The sequence below is a fragment of the Cyprinus carpio genome, chromosome B3 (assembly GCF_018340385.1).
Source record: "Cyprinus carpio isolate SPL01 chromosome B3, ASM1834038v1, whole genome shotgun sequence".
In the NCBI taxonomy this organism is placed as follows: domain Eukaryota; kingdom Metazoa; phylum Chordata; class Actinopteri; order Cypriniformes; family Cyprinidae; genus Cyprinus; species Cyprinus carpio.
Genome location: NC_056599.1, coordinates 13,417,990 through 13,439,039, shown reverse-complemented (window position 1 = coordinate 13,439,039; position 21,050 = coordinate 13,417,990). Strand labels below are relative to the sequence as shown.

Genomic DNA, 21,050 nt, shown 5'->3' with positions numbered 1-21,050 from the left:
TTCTAATGCAGTATTATGCTTGATTATGCACACACACACACATTGGTTCTTCATGTTTAATAGGGACATTCGATAGACATAATGGTGTTTATACTATACTAATGGTATTTTCTATTCCTTTACCTTATAACCCAACCTCTAAAACTTCCTCTCAGACAAAACTTTCTGCATTTTTAGATTTTCAAAAAAAAAAAAAAAAACTAATGAAAAACTTTATTTAAAATATTTAGTATGATTTCTAAGCTTGTTTCCTAATGGGGACCAAAAAACTAAAAAAAAAAATATCCCCATAGGGAATACCACACACACATACACACACACACACACACACACACGCACGCACGCACGCACGATCGCACGCACGCACGCACGCACGCACGCACACACACACACACACACACACACACACACACTCACACACACAATTTACTTCTGAGATGAAACAAGAAAATTTGGGACTACAACCCAAATTGCCACAGCCCTTGATGAATGAAGCTTCAGGATTTCATGAGAATGCTGGGAATGTTTTCTGAGATTTCACTGTGTAATTCTGTTTTTCATTTCACACTGAAACTTGCACATTTAACATAATATGACATAATAGTTGTTTTCAGTCCTGCCAGTGACTGCATTCAGACATCCAACTATTAAACACTGCCTTTTCTTTCACTTTTCTTTGGTTTCTGATCCTCAGGACTCTGAGATGACGCACGTGTAGTCCATGAAAAGTCATCACTGTGTCAAATCTGTTTTCTTCATCTACTGACAGAAAGCCTGACCTCAGTCTCTGTGCTTCCTTTCGGGAGGGGTTTGCTTGACTTTACAGATTTTTTTCTACATTGCATTTCTAGCTGGACAATAACAAACAATAACAAACTTCGAAAAGTCTCTATTACAGCGTAATTCAGCATCTCACTAAACGTGCCCACTGTGTCTCAGTCTTCCTGAAGTATTGAAAATTGAGACAAGGAAAAAAAATTAGATATTTATTTATTTTTCTTAAACAAACAAAAAAATAATACAGAAAGAAGACATCTCATAAAGCGATATAATCACAGGTAAACTATGTGTTCTAAAATGTTTTCGTGAGATTTAACACATTTGAGCCTATAGGTATATCTTACTATAAAGTTCAGCAATGGTAAATACATAGCACCATTTCCAAAGAATTCCAAACACAATTCTTCGTTTTATTATTCTGGAATTTGGATATAAGAGAACATTTCAAGTCGACGTCAACAAATTCCCTTTGAGAATACACTTTATTATGACATTTTAAAACAAGATATTTGAAAAGGGTTATAACACACAATAAAAAAAAAAAAAAAAAAAAAAGGATGACACTTTTCCTATATCTCTCCTCCTTGAGTAAAATCTTAAAAAGTCAGGGCCTTCATTGACACTTCATAGCATTACTATTTACAAAAAAAAAAAAAAAAAAGCCATATAAAAGTGATATAAATAGGCTCACCAGCCAAACAGGCTCACCACATTGTGTCATGCACACTGTGTCTTCGCTGTATTCAATCTTCATGAACTGTCAGTTTCTTTGATCACATTAGGGTCTAAATATTCAGGCCTGGAGGAGACGGCCGTTAGGTTAGAGTCTGTCATCTGAGTAGTGTTCTCAGCTCTACAACAATCCCTGAGGTCTAAACTCTCATTCTTTCTTTCTCAGAACAATGTAAATGAAGCCACTGATGAGCGTGAGAGGGAAAGCCAGCCAGGCCAGGACGAAGGCGTATCCGTAAGTATCATTCTCGTTTTTCCACTCTGGACTCATCACCGTGTAGATGATGGCTCCGCTCATCACAAACAGACCTTCGGGAGACAGAAAGAGAAAGAATAAAAACCTGTAGACGGGGTCCTTCAGTTGGGATAAGACCCGGAGAGGAAATACTCACTGGCAAGGACCTGGAAGACGGCCGTGAAAAAGAAGCGACCTCCCTTTACAAGAGTGAAGAGCTGGCAGAGGAAGAAGATGAAGGAGATCAAGCAGAAAATGGTGGCTAGGACCATGAGGGCTTGAACTGCTTGAAGCCAGTCTGACAGAGTGTAAAGAAACACAGACAAAAAAAAAAAAAAAAAAAAAAATCAGAATGAACATCACATACATTGCTACTATTCTTAAGTCATAAGTTTCTCTTTCTCATATAAGAACATTTCTCACATTTTGTTATTGTACTGATGATGCGTTATCGCCCATTTGGAACTTTTGAATAAATATGGAACTTTCCTAAAAAAAATTTGAAGACTCACCAGCATCATTAGTCCCACGGCAGTTATATCCTCCATTCCTTTGTGTGCAGTCATACCAGAGATCATAATTCGCAACTCCATCTGTTCTCCAGGCCTTTTTTATATAAAGAAACACCCATATGATTAAATCTACACATGAAACCAATCCTTTACTAAATTCCAGCTCAGAAATATGACCCATTAAAGCAAAAGCAAGCAAGTCAGACCTCAAAGATGATACTCACATTAGCACATGTGGAAATGAAGAGAATGATAAGGTCCGTCAGATGTAAGACTATCGTTGCTAACAGAATGGCCAGCATTTTGAAGTTCGTCTAAGAGAACAGAAACAGAAAGTAATCACAGTTCCTCCTCAAATACACACCTGGCGGCTTTATAGAGGGTAGTGTTTACTCATGCAGTTCCACATCTGGCCACCAGATCGCGCTGCTATCAAACTCATCCCAACCCAAACATCCTTTCAGTCCTGTCTATTTTCTTTACTTTTTTCTCCTACATTTTAATCGAAAGCATCTGTATTGTGGAAACATTACGTTGATAATTACACTAATCACACTGCGATGTTTGAAAAGCCATCTAAATATCTATATTTATCAGAAAAACACGTCCCACATGCAGTCACGTCACTTTTTTTCTCAAGATGCCGCATTTTTTTTTTTTTTTTTTTTTTCACGTCTTAACTGTTTATCTGTTTTGTTTTTTTCTCCCCCTCCCCAGAAAGTAAAGATTATGAGAAGCTAACAAAATTCTAATATAATGAAATATTTGCTGAGTACGTATTGAGGCAGATTTCGGAACCAGATAAAAAGAAAAAGAAGGAAGAATTCCAAAGCAATGTTCCAAAGCATTTGTTTTCATCCAGACCAGTTGCAAAACTCTGCGAGCGACTATGACTAAAATCAAAACTTTAGATGTGCTCATATCAAAATATTGGCTAGTAGGACTAACAATTTAAAACTAATACTAATAATATAATTAGCAAAAACAAACTTATTAAAAACATAATAAGAAGCGCAATCATAGGCTAATAATAATAATAACCTCCACTTTAAATAAAACAACAATCTTCCCAAGAAAAGACAAACGATGAGCTAAATAAGGTTAGGACGTCTCCTTAAGTAAATTTGTAGTAAACAGAAATGTGGCTGAGTATATCCTGAAAACAACGTGCAAATATTCCATAAACGAACCAAAGAAAACTTCCAATGTTCTCCAACTTACAGGCGAAGGGGAGAGGAAAAAATCCTTGAAAAGCAAACGAGAGCAGGAAGAAAACACTGGGTTGCCTTTACTATGGGATCCCACTATAGATTCTCAAAGCACGAGTCTCTGTATTCCAGATGTAGTACCACAGCAGTATTTGCTTTTTTCCCTCTTTTCTTTTCTTTTTTTTTCGGAAACGTGAGAACACCGCCCTGAAGCGTCACTACGTCACACACGTTCTTTTCCCTCCCATACTTCACAACTTCTGACTTTAAAAGCTTAGATAGAAAAAAAATAGCTTAAAAACGTAATTAAGCATTTATTCAAGCGCTTTAAACTGTTCTCACTAATTATTTAAACGTAAACTTATGTAGACTTGTAGACTTATGGTAGACTTTAAGGGGAACGTTAACCCTTTAATCACCATATATTCACAATGTGATTGGTTTTATCATAAATTCATGAAATTAGCTGTATGCATATGTCACAGAGAGCTTTTGTGTTTTACACACTTTTACAGCATATTCAGCTTTGTCCTTCCTTTTGAACGCTGTGATGTAGTTGCATAGGGTGCGTCTCAATGTGTGAGTGTTTTTAGTGTGTACTCGTGTGTGTGGAGCCCCATAGGCCCCTCCCAGTGGCCCCACGGTATGCCCAGAATGCTGGCATGTGTCTGTTTACTTCTGCATCTGGACTGCATATGAAATAGATCCCAACATAGTCGCTTTGAAGTTAAATACAAACAGGATTTGACTTTTATTAAACTTTTTGAATAAAACATTCACAAGTATGTCTTCTCGTAACTCCTCGCAAATGCTTGATCCTCTCGACGCTTGAAGATGTTTTGGTGCAGTCCGCGGGACTATACGCTTTGTCACGCCCTCATCAGGAGTCCCATGGCAGCAGCTGTGTTTGTAAATACAGTGAGGGAGGCGTTCCCTGTGCCAGCCCTGTGTGTTGTTGTTTTTTTCGCTGCTTAGGGTTTGAGTGGCGGATGGCATTGCTGTGGGTTGGCTCAGGAGCTCTGCTGTTCTGTGAGATGGATGGATTATGGGTCAGAGTAATGGGCTAGTGGCAGCAGGGCAATACGTTTACTCTGATCTCCCCGTTTGATGCAGGTCATAGGGAGGGTCATAAATATACAGCCTTGTCCATTCACTGAACAGTCTGACATAGTGCTGGCAGTGGACCATTAAAAGTCTTATACTTGCTGCTCAGCAAGATTTTTTTTTTTTTCAGTAACTTTTATAAAGTACTGAGGAGATTTTAGAAATATAACAACTTATTAAGGACAAATAAACAAACAAATATATATATATATATACATATATACATATATATATATACATATACATATATATACATATACATATATATATACATATATATATACATATATATATATACATATATATATACATATATATATATACATATATATATACACATATATATATACATACATATATATATACATACATATATATATATATATATATATATATATATATATATATATTAAATAACACCCTGTTGGTTCATGAGGGAACTATTTGAGATTTGTGGGTTGATTAATTAAATCATAAAACTGGAAATAAATAATTATACATAAATATTATAAATAAACTGCAAGAGGTTTGTGACATGATAAAATAACAACAAATCAAATAAAACTTCTTAAAATGGATTAAATATTTTATTTATGAGTTGAAGAAAAGTAATAAATAAGTAAAGGTATATGTTTTTTTCAGTCCCCATATATATATATATATATATATATATATATATATATATATATATATATATATACCCCCACATATAGTCTAACTGAAAATGCTGTTTCTAGTCAGCATTACAACTTAGGAGGGAACGAGACACTGCGTCCTCTAGGGGTCGCTATGGGGAACACCTCGTCGTGACCCGTGTCTGAAGCATACAAATGAAAAAACACCAACGAGTTGGCCGGCAACAGCCTCTGACGTCACTACCGGTGCGACTATAAAACAGGCATCGGGAAACACGTCATTCACTTCTTCGTCTGAAGCTTGCGTCCGAAGCATGGCAGGGAGCTAGAGGACGCAGTGTCTCGTTCCCTACTCAGGGAACCATGGTTACATTCGTAACCTGAGACGTTCCCTTTCAAGGGAACTTCGAACTGCGTCCTCTAGGGGTCGCTATGGGGAGCAGTATACCCACGCCGCCATACTGAGAGGAGTGCAGGCCAGAATCATGGCGAGCACTAAGTACCAACTCTACCATTTCAATGGGAGTTGCCCCCGGGACGTTTAGACGGCTGTCTGTGATAATACCCCTTACGGCCAAAGGCCTAAGCTACATACCCAACTTAATTGTTAGGGCCTCGGCCCGGTGGTAGAGCTAAAGGCTTGGAATCAGGAAAGATTCCTTTAAAGGGATACAGCTAGGAACCTAGCATTTTATATTAAGTCTAGCCTGTCACACAGGGGCTACAGCTTGCTTCCGCAAAAGCTTGCTGAAGGAGCTGTCTCAACAGATCTCCAGTAGCAAACACCCTGTTTAGATAGGTATCCGAGGATACATGCGTGGAGTGGCGCCCAAGATGAACGGGGCTTTTACCAGCTCAAGAAAGGGCACGAAGCAACCGCGCGAAGCCCTCACCATATAGGATTTTATAAAGAACGCAGAGTACTAGCGTGCGAACTTACCACAGTGTGGATTTCAGAAAGTGTGCAAAGACTTCACGTGCACACTTACCATATCATGGATTTTCAAATACTGTTCTAAGGAAGGGCTCTCGTGGCACTCTGATAGAGCAGCTCATAGATGGAATGGTGCATCTCAAAAAAGTATGTTTGAGAGTCATCAACTCCGATCTGTGGAAATAATGCTGGAGCGCTCTGGGAAAAACAGTGAACTCAGTCTCAAATGAGAGGAGAACTCCTGAATACAGAGAAGCACGCTCATAGGCGACCCTTCTTGGAAAAGGGGAGCGCTGCTAAACTACCACGAGAATCGCCCGAATAGCCCCTCATGTTGAGGGAAGCGTTTGTGTATAAACAAATACACACTGGCTGAATGGAGCCCAAGGAACCAAGGTCTAATCATCTCAAGAAAGGGAACGAGGCGGAGCGCGTAACCCTTACCATACAGGATTTCAGAAAGTGCGCAGAGTCTTGCGTGCACACTTACCAATACGTGGATTTTTAGAAAGTGCGCAAAGTGTTCACGTGCACACTGACCACCATGTGGCTTTCAGAAAGTACACAGAGCTTAGCGTGTGTACCTAAAGGTTCCTAAGCATCGCAGAGGCGCTGAACCGCACGGGAGAGGCAAGCTCAAATTTTATAAACCTCTAGTGAGGGGAGCATCACCTGAGGCAGCATATACAAGAAGACTTCTGTAACTGCCACCTTCACTTCCCGCTGGATGCGACAGCACCTAAGCGGCCAGGAGACCCCTCAGGGTGACCTGGCCGGACATCCATGAAATTCCCTGCAGTGCTGTGCCAGGCCTGATGATCAAGGAGGCTCCCGCAGAAACCTGTGATCTCAGCCGCCTAATACCGGAACATGAAGCCGGATGGCTGGTGCTGACGAGTGTTTTAGTAAACACTGTAACTGAGCACTGCAAAGGAAACTCACAGAGTTTATTAGTAGACACATGACCACCAGCAATTTACACATAAGTATATACAGAAATGGTTATTTTTATACTTCCACCCTCCTGCACTGGAGCCCCGCTCAAGGGGCGCCTCCTTTTAGTCCGGACCATCAGTAAGGTGGTTGCTATGAACATAGAACCAGCCAAAAACATTATAGGTCCAGCATAGGAGACTGTTATGCGTTAGAGGTTTCCACCTAACCTCGATCAGGTGGAGAGCTCGTGGTTACAGGGGAATTAGGAAGGGGAGGATACGCTGCCTCGTCTGGATCACATCCCTTAGGTTCTGCTTACCCCCTTGTGACCCACAATTCCTCTTAACCCTGCTCGCAGGTGGGGGAGGAGCGTGAGTCGCGACACTAGCCTTCTGTGCCCGTCTTTGATCCTCAGATCGAGACAGGCCAGGACCCCTATGTTGTTCGGGCTCAGACCTGGACCTTCGTGGAACGAAGGATCTGAAAGCAGCGGAGTGCGCCTTCGGCTCCCCGAACTTCTCGATCACCGTCTCAACGGAAATACCGAAAAGTTCAGAAGGCGAAACCTGAGCATCGAGAAGAAAACCTTTTCTTTCCTCCCGATGTCTGCCAGGTTCATCCACAGATGTCTCTCCGCCACCACCATGGCCGCCATAGTCCTGCGCTTGGCAGAGGCGGCCTGCTTGGTAGCCCGGAGAGAGGCCTGTGGTGCGGCGCAGCTCGGCTACCAGATCAGGAAAAAGGCCTTCGCCTCTATCCAGGTCTCTCAGCAGATCAGTCTGATATGCTTGAAGCATTTATTTTGTAATAAAGCCACAGCCTGACCCTGCTGCTGCGTATGCCTTGCCATTTAAGCAAGATGCATTGCTTGAAGGGGCTTAGATGGCAAGGAGGGAGATTAAGAGAGGATGTCTCCCCCGCAGAATGAAAGCTCTTTCTGCAGGGGGCATCCTCTCATAGCCGTTTTCGCGCATCGTCTCGATGTCGGCAAAACTCTTATGCTGAAACCGATGGATGCGAGAAGAAAACGGCCTCTTTCATTTCCTTTCGATCTCTGTATGGAGATCAGGCAGAAATGGAAGGCTCACCTGAGCTGGAGGGCTATGGTCGGAAAGATAACGCTCATCGAGGCGCGATCCATAAACTCCAACAGCTCTACATACGCAGGGCAGGAGAATTGAGAAGGCTCAGCCTCAGCTTCTTCACCATCCTCAAATATCTCCTGCTTTTCCTGGGTAAAAACCCAGCAGAGCACTAACCTCAGTATCAGAAAGTGTTAAAGATATAACATCATCCTCCCGAGGCTCTCTCTCGTTCCGCCGCCATTTTTAGCGCGAAAGGGAAAGTCCCTCTTTAAACCATTCAGACAGATCCACCTGAAATTCTCACGAGCTCATTCTCCTCCGTGCCTCAGCAACGGCGGGTCCTGAACCGCGGGAAGCAGATGGCTGCCTTTTTTTTTTTTTCGGAAAGAGAGACGAACGAGAGCGGAGCTTTTTTCTTGAAAAAATGCTCGCAATGCACGCAGATTGCCTCCTCAAAGACATCGCGTGCGTGCTCTTTACCCAAACAAATCACGTAAATATCTTGTGTGTCATCAGGTGTCAAATAACGCCGACACGGATGCATACATTGTCTAAACGCTTGCTAGTAGTCGCCATGATAGACAGAGAAAGAGCGCTCTTACCGGTTCTTTCAGATGCACGCTTCAAACAAAAACAGTCAGTGAAGACGAAGAAGAGAATGACGTGTTTCCCGATGCCTGTTTTATAGTCGCACCGGTAGTGACGTCAGAGGCTGTCGCCGGCCAACTCGTTGGTGTTTTTTCATTTGTATGCTTCAGACACGGGTCACGACGAGGTGTTCCCCATAGCGACCCCTAGAGGACGCAGTTCGAAGTTCCCTTGAAAGGGAACCATAAATACATGAATGTGTTGTTAAATTATTGAAATATAATTCTTAAAATTTTAGGTCAAAGGGGTTTGACAAAAAAAAAAAAAAAAAAAAAAAAAAAAAAACAATCGAGGAATCCCTGGAATAATGAATCATCATAAGAACTTCATATGACTTTGCTTGGATAAGAAGGGAGTAATAGTCAATCATATTTTCATGAATTTGTTACCCAACATGTGATGTAAACTTGATTATGATTTGGAGGTAAATACAGAGCCCACTGACTAAATGCTTTGTCATGAATTTAAATGGAAGCTGTGATGGTAATTAAAAAAATCCTAAAACAGTTTTTTTCAAGGTTTAAATTAGATTTTGCCTCCCAAATGTTTAATGTGATAGCCTTTTCAATCTCACTGTAAACAGAAGGGTTTCCTCCCTATGAAGGTTAATTATGGCTTGCATGTGAAGAATGAATGATGCCAGAAATGTAATGTGGCTGTTTATAACATAGCTTGACAGGAAGAGCCACAGGCCATATGACTCCATCTTACTAAAACAACATTTATTTGCTATAAGAAAATTCAATATTCTGACTTAAACATTTCCTTGTGATGAAGAAGTCAATGATGCCAAAGTGACTCACGATTGAGACAGAGATGAGCGAGTATGGTTTAAATCAATGTGCTGCTTGAGTCAGAGAGCTCTTGGTCTGGCTTCATTTAGTTTATTAACCACTAAACCAGCAGATCGTCCTAGTGTCATGACCTGTGTGGGTTTTAATTTCTGCGATTTAGGACAGATTGTGCTCATATCAGTTGTAACAGTAACAGAGTTTGGAAAATCACTTTCACGCAAACCAAACTGACGTCAAACAGCTCTGCACCAAAAGCTCCAGTATGGAAACGTCCATTGAGAAAAAGTAATGCATTTAGTTGATGCGGATAATATAATATTAATAAAATAAAAGGCCATATAAGTGCACTTAAAGAGAGACACGTTTTTTTAACACACTTTTTAAACCGTACCTTTTTCATTAATTTAAAAAATAAAAAATAAAAAAATAACTTCACAGTACTTTCTCAATCATTATGTTTTAATAATCTTTCTTTAAAGTACACTTTTTTTGTGAAGTACTTGAGTTTGAATTTTAACTGTAGCGTGTTATTCAATATTATAATTAATATATTTTAAATGCACTAAATTGCAACTTCATCATTACAAATCTAATTATAAAATACATTTAAACACATGGCATACAGAAAAATAGATTAAAGCATATTTTAGTTTACTATAAATTCTCGTCAGCACATTAAGCAGTACACTTTACACCATATTTCAAAGACAAAAGAAGTAATTATGAAATTACATATAACTTCGGTAAAACTTTATAGAGACCAATTCTCACTATTAAGTAGTTGCTTATTAGCATGATTATTATTAACATATTGGCTGTTTATTAGTACTTATAAAGCACATATTCTGCATGACCTTATTCTATCTCTATCCTACTCAATATCTAAACTTATCAACTACTTATAACTATTAATAATACTTACAACTTCTTTATCACAAAAGCTCTATACTTACACGCAGTATCAACCTGTGGAAAAAGTGATATGACAATTCATTCATCGTGTAGTAACGAAGTGTGTATTTTGTTTGTTTGCTGGAAACCACTTGGCTTGACTGTATGATTACATCTAACTTCTGCACAATATAATTTCGAAGCTCAATCCCAAATATGTTTTGTAGGGATTGCATTTTATCGCATTCCAAAAGCTTGACGTCTCAAAAAACGTGTTGTGACTAAAATCTTTTTTCCATTATTAGCTGCTAGCTAGCGTTCCTCGTGGTCTGTCCTGGTGAGTCACGTCCCTGTGGTCTGTCTGCTTCGAGAGAAGGCTGGTTTAGTAGGAATGACACTTCACGGCAAGCCACGCCGCATCAGGAAAGCATGACAGTAATCAGGAAGGTTTCATTATTAGTTTTGGATGCGGAACGACCTTGGGAATTTCACATGTGTCTGGAGAGAGGGAGGAGCCACCATCATGCTGGAGTGAAACCAGCAAAAAGTAGAGCAAATGGAAGTCATCGACTCTGAATGAATATTATGTCACCAGAAGAGTGAGAGAGGACATCCTGAACAGATGAGGCTAACATGTTGAAATGCACTGGGTGGAGGAGACGAACATTAAGTCACATATGTTTCAGTGGTGAAATGGGTTAGATCAACAAATCATGGTACGGGTTTGTCGAAAACTTTGGCCGTCGCTTTGAAATCTGTCAACGTCATTCCCTTTTCCCTTTAATTTTTCTCATGCAACGAGATTGAAATACCAGCAACTTTGTTGGTCTACCGAAAGGTTTTGCATAACACGTCCCTTAGGGCTACTTGTATCTTGGACAAAAGTTCACAGCTGTATTGTGGCATAATGAAAGATAAGGCTTTGTCTGTAGCAGGAGGGCTGTAATTACGGTTGCTGTTTTTACTTTACTCATTCTCCCAGACCAAATCTGTCTACATGAGTAACTTTAAGATCTGTGTTGGATGTTTGCGTTTTGCTCAGCTGTAATCAGATATCAGGCCAGAGGGGCTTTGAGTCAGCCTACACTTGAAAACAATGGCATGGCAATGTTCAAATTTTTATGGTTTATTTATTTATTTATTTATTTATTTATTTATTTATTTATTGTGTCTGGTCAGAAATCATACGATTAATTGTGATTATGATATTGCACTGAAAGCCAAAGTTTTTGTTTATTTCTTTAATGAATAGTAAGAAAATACTCATCATATTACAAATTAATATGATAACCTAACCTAACCTACCCTAATAGTACAGTAATAAATTATAATTATATAGTAATAATTATAATTATTTTTAAATAAAAATAATAAATTAAATAATAAATAAATAAATAATCTAACTAAAGTAAGATTTAAAAGTGTTTCTTCGTTCCTTGCAATATATAAAAATACAAGTATTTGTGTTTATTATTTTGTCATTTTTATCTTGCTTTTTTTATCTTTATCTTACAAAATACTAAATGTTTTGGTTATTATTGTCTTTAAAACATTTGGGGTTGATTTATGTTTTAAAAATAAGTCTCATGCTTACCAATGCTGCTTTTATTTGATTAAAAGTACAGTAAAAACAGGAATATTATTAAATATAATTCGAATTTTAAACAACTTTTTTTATTGTAATGTGTTTTAAAATGTAATTTATTTCTGTGATGCAAAGCTGAATTTTCAGCATCACTACTTCAGTCTTCAGTGTCACATGATCTTTCAGAAATCATTCTGATATGATGCTTTGCTGCTCAGGAAACGTTTTTTATCATTATCAATTTTGAAAAACTGCTTAATTTTTTGTGGAAACTATGATCATTTTTTGATCGATTTGTCTTTATACAATCACATTTGCTATTTTTCTCACACAGTATAAATGGGACTTCATACATGCAAACACATAGTTGCTTTGATATTTTAGGAAGGGGGCCCCTTGCTAGGCAATCATAGTATTTGGGGGTCCTTGGTGTTCTAGGGTAAACTTGAGACCTCCCGAATCCCACCATGACCAAAGAGGAGATGGCTTAATGCCCACCCCCATCCAGCCCTAAGCTCAGCCCCTCTGCCACAGCCCCCTTCCACAGTAACAGCCAAATAAATCACAAACATGCACCATGACGAAGCCCAGGCCTCGGCGCTCCAGCCACCCCAACCATCTGTGAATCATTAGCCCTGGCCCTGGTTTGAGACTACGTCTTCCCTATCACCACGGCAGCCTGTCACACATCTGCAGGACTCGCTCTGATAGCGGCCCGAGGAGGCAACGGTGCACCAATGAAAGGTTTGGAAGTGACTGGATTTGCCCAGACTAATCTGGGCTCAGTGAAAAGCTTTTCTGAACGAAGTCCACTGAGACCAACTCTGAGTTGAAGTCCACTCGAATTACAGCAATTGTTCCCTCCCAAACCCAAATAACACATTCCTGCTGGTCTGACAGTACTATAAACATTGCATCTCTTACTGGATGTCCTTTGGACTTTATTTCAATTCATCTGAGGGAGCTGGTTCAAAAGAGATCACAAACTAATAAATTATATTTTGCAATTATATTTAATATGTTTCCATTATATAGAGCACTGAGTGTGCCTTTGTGTAGACCAATCTGGAAGTTCACCATTGTTTCCTTGATAAACACCCAAAAGGATTTTTCCTTTGGCTTTTGCATTATTGCAGAAAATAAGCTCTGTGACAAGTTTATGATTCTTATACATTTGGTTCGTCATTATAATCTTCAGAACTTTTATAAATTGTGAAGCCTAAATACAATCACCACAAGTAAAATGTAAATGAAGGCTGTAAGTGAACTACACCATAGTCACCTGACTTTAGGGTCACCACCACTAAGCTTCCAGCAACTTAAAACATTTTCCCAGAAAGTTTGAGTTTGACTAGTTTGCTAGGGTGTGAACATAAACACAACGAGGCTGTAAAAGCAGAGTAGCAGTGCTGGGTAGTAACTGATTACATATAATCTGGATTACATAATCACTTTCCACTTGTAATTAGATTATATTACATTCTAAAATACTTGTAATCAGACTACAGTTACTTTTTTATTGATTATGATTACATTTTATTCACATGGTAACATGACATGCAGGTAAACAGGTATAAAATTACATATTTTTTTATCAATTGTTTTATTTTGATTATTGTAATTTTAAAAAGATTTATTTTGATTGCATATTTTCATGAGTTAATGAGTTACTGGCTTTTCACTAAACTCACAAACCCCCTGCAGTTCCATCACAAACCCCAGCTGGGGAAACTTTGACGTAATATAATGTTTCATGCACTTATTAAAAGCAATGAATGAAATAAATATATTTTTCTTTGCATTTTTATATCAATATGGTAACAAAATAATCCTGTTTAAATGTGATAAACAAGTTAGGCTAAAAAGAATCTAAAAGTAGTCAGATTATATTACCTGTAATGTGTAATGTAATGGATTACGTTGCTAACTACAATTTTTGTTATATAAATTGAAATCAGTAATAATGGACTACAGTTTGTAAGTACTTACCCAGCCCTCAGACTAGCGAGTTGATGAGTTTATGTGATGACGGATAATGACTAACAACCAGTACCATTTAGCCACCGCTTAGCATTAGCAATACATTTTGTTTCAAGCAAAAGCTTTTAAAAATTCATCAGGGGGTATTACTGATGTATTTTATGTTGTGTAATAAAAGTTATTTTGAGCTTGTGTGAACCACAGAACCAAAAATCCATCCAAAAAAATTCTGACCTCAAGACGATGGAACTGGAAGTGCTAAAATGTTGACTCATTTTTAATGTACAAAAATCCCTGCAGCACTCTATTGTGTTACACACAGTCAACACCACCTAAAATGTGAGAGCCCACTTATTAACAGCCATTAATGCAAGCTACGACAGCTGTTAGCACTAACATTACTTTGGGCATCATGAGGGATGGTGTGTGTCAGCAGAGGTCATCACGGGAGACCCCTGTGGGAAGAATTTCCTGCATAACTTTGACAGAATTGTCCCGAAATGTGGAGATCTTAGTGTGTCATTACCTTATCCCAGGGTGTTGGCTTCATATGGGAAAAGCATTGATGCTAATCACTTTTTGCTCTTAGAGAAGAATGAGGGGAATGAATAAAGAGTATCATTTTCTTTCATTATTTGTAAAAAAAAAAAAAAAAAAAAAAAAAAACTTCATTCTTTATGTATGACGCACAGGGAAGGCCATTCTCATTGTCTGAATCTATCAAATATCTCAGTGGAACGCAGATGTGTGGAACACCACTATCTTCGAATATGCATAGACATCTTTAAAAAGGCTATTTTTTGCAGCATTTTTTTTTCCTTTTCTTTTTTTTCAGTTTCATAGTAAAGCATGCTTGCATAATGACAGGACTTAAAAAGTGAATTTAGACAGTAGGGGTGTATGATTCTGGGTTTCTCCGATTCTTGACTCCAACTCCAGGAGAACTGACTCCATGAACTGACTCCATTTACTTACAAGGTCTGATCTAAGAATAGTTGTTGCAGTTGTTATATTACACACTAAATGTACATTTTTTTTTTTTTTTTTTTTTTTTTTTTTTTTTGTTCTCAGACACAAAGATTTAAACATTAAAATAACACACTTAAAGCATGGCTGCCCATATTACTCCTATTTAGAGATATTACCATTGACATTGACAATTTAAATATGTAATTTACATTGACATACATTACTAGTCACAAATTCTGAGTATCACCATCATCATTTTTCTAGTTATTGATAATGCACACAATTTTAAAGAGAGAAAAATTCACAAGAAACAGCCTTCGAATATTATTTCAGAGTTAAATAAATTAACTGAATTGATATAACGGCTAAGTGAGGGTGCACATTGTCACCTCTAGTCTTAGCACGAAATACTGCTTGGACAGGAAAGTTCAAGATACTTAAAATAATGACTAAATACATACAATGATTTTAAACACAGCAAAGGAGTCGAAAACACAAGTATTCTTAAGACAAATGTCACAACTGGATCTTGCGCAGAAACAACAGACTTCTCTCTGGTGACGCATGCCAGATTTCCAATCATTTTGTTTACTTAGACTCCACCCTTTTCTTATAATTGACTGCAAGCTAACATTCAGACGTGCCTCCATCCAATCAATAACCATTGGATAGAATCAAGTCCCCATTCTAGCCAGTACAGCAGAATGAAGATCTCAATCTCATAGCTCCATTTTTTTTTTTTTTTTTTTTTTTTTTTTGGCCAACACTTGAGCAAAAGTGCAATTTTTATCCTGTTGAGTCTGAATGAAGACACCATGTCATCTTCAAGAAAAATGCAAAAGAAAAAGATTGGGATTTCGTTATTTTTCTTCTTTTTTTTTCAATAATCCATTTTATTCCGACGCATCATACCAAAGAAAGAATGTTATGTTGATGTGTTGAATATGATATGATGTAACTTCCATTATGCCACAACTGGATTCCCTCCTATTTTTATCTCCCTTTGCATCTTCTGAGACGGAACATGTGAATCATTGTTTGTGAACAACAAGATGATCCAGATCTTGAGAACTAACAAGAATTTCACTTGAGCTTTTAATCCAGCTGTTTACCAGCAAACATTCAAGGTCAGTTCACGTAAAAGCCTTTTCTTGGAACTTGCGCTAATATTTCAAAAAAATCTTATCAGATCACAGCATACAAAGCAAAGGGGAAATAAAATTGAGCATGTCATACTAATCCCGAGCATCACAAAACTAGCAGTTGACTATATACCACACACACACACACACTCTTGGTACGTAGCCATATAATGTGTTGAAATGGGGCTTATTTGCATTCCAGGTAGGCCTCTTGCCAGCCAGCTTCCACAAAACCGTCATAAATTTATGGATTCAAACACGTTTCCCAACATTAGAAGAACACTGACAGTGAAGAAGAGCATTTTTTTTATTTCCAATTTCAAATGCACACTTTTATTCTGGCTAGACTGTGACTGCATTAACAAAAGTGTGTTAAATTGACATTTTGGAAGACTTTCGGGAAATATGGAAACAAAGCGTGCATATATGATGATTAAAAACAGTCACAGGCCTGAAGACAACCACATAGCTGTACATTTTACAGGCAGACCCCCCAGTATTGGGTGGTATTGGGTGGATTTCGTTCACGCCAGTGGACGCTAGCCATATTAGGATTACCATAAACCAGTGCAAACATGCTGTTTGTTCAGTTCAGTGGAGATTCAGCTGGGAGGCTTCTGCTTATTCTTACATACATTGTCATATGTGGCCAGTTTTCCAAAAAAAAGAGAGGGAGATGGTTTTTACACTTTCAAAAATTTTTACGAGACATTTCTAAAAGTACCTCCCCAACCTTACTCCACCCTTCCCCTTTCAGACTGAACGAAGCAAAAAGCAACATGCTGCTTGGCAGAATTTTAGCACTACAAAGGATGCATATATTTATGACTAGCGAGTTCTATGGATTGCAGAAGGGGAATCAAAAGTTAGCCCTTTTCTTCCTCTTTTGTTGGTTGGGGGTGGGAAATGGCAGTGTAATTAGAACCAGAGCCTGTTTGTGTTTGAATTTTTCCATTATAAACCTAACCTTTCAAAATGACCTGCGTTCTCATTATAGCGTGCCTGGCATTGTTACAAGGTCATTTTGAGCCGAGCTCCTACAAGTCTTTATGTGAATCTACTGAGCTTAATAACAACATGCGGATTTATAATCACATCTGCAGCCCTGCCAAACTGCACACACATAAGAAAAAAACAAAAAAAGTCCACATGCATATACAGAACAAAAATAAGCGATTATGGTGATGGGTAGGCCAGTTTCACTGCGCCATTCCCAAAATATTTTGCTAAGATGGATGAACAGATAAGCCCCTCACATGAATAAATAGATGTATGAGCAGATAAGTAAACAGTGGTTTCTCTCTACCCCATACGTGGAGAGAGATGATCCCAGCTTCTGCCATTATCACACACAATAACAGAAAAAATGTGAATGAAAAACTAAATTATGACTTAAGTAACATTGTAAACATTGCCATTTTTTATGGATTTAAGTTTGTTTTTGTCCTTAAAATGTCCTTTACATATAGTCAATATTTTGTCATGCCATATTCATTCATTTTAGTCCATTTTACTCTGACTGGAATTGCAAATAAAAAAATAAAATAAAAAAACCCATAAAACTAAAATAATAATAATAAAACATTTTACAATAAAATATGCAAAATGACAATATTATGTAACTGCAGCCGACCAAACTGTTGAAAAAACAAACAAACAAACAAACAAACAAAAACATTAATAGTTATTACGTCTATCAAACGTATAAAGATTGATCAATTGTTAAAAACCTGAGCTCCTGAATTAACAGCTTATAATGAGCATACTGTACTAGTAATATTTTTAAAGCCTGTTTACTTTATTGCATTAACATTGTAATGGCAACAGTATGTTTGAAACATGAGCTACACTGTTTAAACAGAAGATACCTTTCATGTTCATCTGTGCAATCACAACCATTTAAAAAAAATTAATACTACTGAATAATAAATAAGATATTATACTGCTATAAATAATATTGAATAATAAATGTATCACAGTTTTTACAAACATATTAAGCAGCATAATTGATAATAATAATAAATGTTTCTTGAGCAGTAAATCAGCATATTAGAATGATTTCTGAAGGATGATGTGACACTAGAATGGAGTAATGATGCTGAAATTCTTTGCATCACAGAAATAAACTACATTTTAAAACATAGTCAAATAGAAAATAACTATTTATATTGATTTAATATACTTATATTTTAATAGGAACATCACGTGGACTGATATGTGGAAGATTCCCCAAGCAAGGCTTAGCTTTCTCATAAGGGACACGTATGATATGCTTCTCAGCCCCCAGAACCTAAAGTTGTGGTATGGACTGGAAGAGAACTGTCATCTCTGCTCCTCCCAGAATCCAAGTCTTCAGCACATCCTTTCTGGGTGCAAGGTAGCACTGATACAGGGCCATTACAGATGGCACAACGACCAAGTCTTGTGCAAGCTTGCGGAAGTCCTGGAGACGCACAGACTGGATGCAAACAGGGTCCATTCAGTAACATCTCAGCAGCAGATCCACTTTGTCAGACAAAGGAGAAGAGAGCCAAAGCAGCAGGCTGAAGGAGCAGTCTCTTCTGTCAACGGGAGAAGAGTGGAGCATGGCAGCTGATCTTGACTGCCAGCTGAGGTTCCTGGTTGAGATCACCATAACCTCCTGACATTGTCCTCTGGTCCACCCTTTCAAAAATAGTCATTATGGTCAAATTGACCATCCCATGGAAGGAGGGGCTGGAGGCTGCCTTTGAGCGGAAAAGGAGAGGTACATAGAGCAGACTGCTGCATTCTCCCAAGCCGGGTGGAGGGCTCTTACCTTCCCAGTAGAAATCGGCTGCAGAGGCTACATCGGAACATCTACCCAGTGGCTCTTGAAGTCTCTGGGCACAACCAGCCATGAACAAAAGAGAGCACTCAAAAATCTGGCAGAAGAGGCAGAAAGAGGGAGTTTTTGACTGTGGCTCTGTTAAAGGGACAGAACAACATGGTAATGCTGGGAGACAACATGGTTATGATCAGCATTGCTATGACTAATGATCAATGGATCCTGAGAGAATATGGGTGTGGGTTGTCCAAGGTGACAACCCATCATGGTTTACACATCCACCAAGGGAAGGTTTAGTGTGGTTGGAGCAGCCAGATGCAAACTTGCACTGCAACAGCAGGTCAGACAAGGAGGAATCAAATTTAGGTTGAACCAACTCTGTATCTGGTGAAAGTGAGAAAGACCAGCCCCCACAAAAGGTGGCATACCAACCAATGGGCAGCCGTCAGCAACAGCATCATGAACATACAGCCACCTGCACACTCCCTAATGTAACATCTAAGGGGCTGTCCCACAGACCCAAAGTCAACTGGCCAAAAGCCAGCGACAAGGATGCATGGAGAAGCTTCGAGTCAAGCCTGTACCGTACTACCCAGAGCACACTAAGAGGCAGTACAGCTTCCAAGTTAAACATGTTCAGGCATGTCATCTATTAAGAAGGTCGGGAGAGGTTTGGAGAACTACCCAAGAGGAGGTCTATTCCCAAACAGATTGGGAGATGGGAGAGGGAATTCCTCCAGTTAGTAAAGGAGAGACACCTGTTGTGAAGGCATGGAGGAAAGCTGAAGACCAAGAGAAGGAGGGCTTGAAGAACCTGTGGAATCAGATCAAGGCCAGACTTGCAGATTTGAGACGTGCTGAGAGGATCAGAAAATGCAGAAACCACAAGGAGAAAGCAAGGTTGAGTTTTCTTTGAAAAGTTTGCCCGAGGCCTCCTGTAGGAGAAGCAATCTGGCAAGCTGCAAACTACCCAGCAGGAGCTTGAGGTTTTTATCAAATCAGATCAGCAATAGCCAGAAGGAATCCCCACTAGGATCCCCAGGGTATATACAACAGCTGCCTGAGCCCACCTCGCGATTTGACACTTCTCCTCCCAAATGGTCTGAGGTCAAGCAGATCATAGAGCAAGCAAGAGCAGCATCAGCACCCAGACTGAACGGCATACCCTATCGGATATACAAGAACTGCCCTTTGCTCTTGAAGCACTTGTGGAAGCTGATGGGAGTGGCCTGGAAAGCGCAATCCATCCCTGTAGATTGAAGCAAAGCAGTTACCACCTTTATTCCACAGGACAAAGACTCCAGCAACATCAACCAGTTCAGAGGCATTGCCCTGTTAAATGTAGAGGGAAAGATATTCTTTTCGGTTATGACAAAATCCCTAACCAGCTGCTTCTTGGCAAATAATTACATATATACCAGATGCCAGAAGGCAGGAATCCCAGGCTTCTCTGGCTGCGTGGAGCACTCAGCTATGATCTGGGACCAAATCCAGACAGCCAAGAGGAATAGATCAGATCTGCACATAGTCTGGTTGGACCTTGAGAATGCCTATGGGTCAGTTCCCCAACAACCAATCTTCTTTGCACTCAAGACCTTTCAGACCATCGTAACCAAGTACTTTTACACCTTCCAAGTTTGCTACACAACCCAAGAGATCTTGACAGGTTGGTACCCGCTGGAGCGGGACATTGCGATGGGATGTTCCATCTCCCCCATCCTTTTTACTGCTGCATTCAAGATCATCTTGATCGGTGGCAGGCAGATGGTTTGAGGAGTCAGGGCCTACCCCACCCTTATCCAGACAGCTGCATGCACTTCCAGACTCCTCTGAAGGCTGGAGGAGCTGCTAGCATGGGCTCGGATGAGGATAAAGCCAGCTAAGTCCTGTAGCCTTTTAATTCACATGGGAGTTAGGAATGATAATATCTGCTTCTCAGTAAGAGGTGAGAAAATTCCTCTTCTTGTGCACCAACCTGTCCGAAGCCTAGGAAGACTCTACATGGCTGATGTATCTGACAGGTACAAAGCTGACACTGTGATATCCTAGCTCATAGATGGGCTGAACAAGATCA

The 21,050-nt window shown here is 39.2% G+C and overlaps 1 protein-coding gene across 1 annotated transcript; it reads right to left on the bottom strand.

Annotated features, from left to right (window-relative positions):
• Positions 1 to 972: 972 nt before the first annotated feature.
• Positions 973 to 3,638, bottom strand: LOC109075394 (peripheral myelin protein 22-like). The gene is made up of 5 exons (XM_019091299.2): positions 3,481 to 3,638; positions 2,484 to 2,573; positions 2,260 to 2,353; positions 1,905 to 2,045; positions 973 to 1,821 (listed from the first exon to the last, which is right to left on the bottom strand). The coding sequence occupies exons 2-5, from the start codon at positions 2,559 to 2,561 to the stop codon at positions 1,661 to 1,663; spliced, it is 474 nt and encodes a 157-aa protein (XP_018946844.1). The 5' UTR covers positions 2,562 to 2,573; positions 3,481 to 3,638; the 3' UTR covers positions 973 to 1,660.
• Between the last annotated feature and the right edge of the window lie 17,412 nt (positions 3,639 to 21,050).

Coding starts and splice junctions, on each gene's coding strand:
- LOC109075394 (XM_019091299.2), bottom strand. CDS start 2,561: ATGCTGGCCATTCTGTTAGCAACGATAGTCTTACATCTGACGGACCTT. Junction 2,354..2,483: donor TCATTTCCACATGTGCTAAT/GTGAGTATCATC, acceptor TATATAAAAAAG/GCCTGGAGAACAGATGGAGT. Junction 1,822..1,904: donor CGTCTTCCAGGTCCTTGCCA/GTGAGTATTTCC, acceptor TGTCTCCCGAAG/GTCTGTTTGTGATGAGCGGA.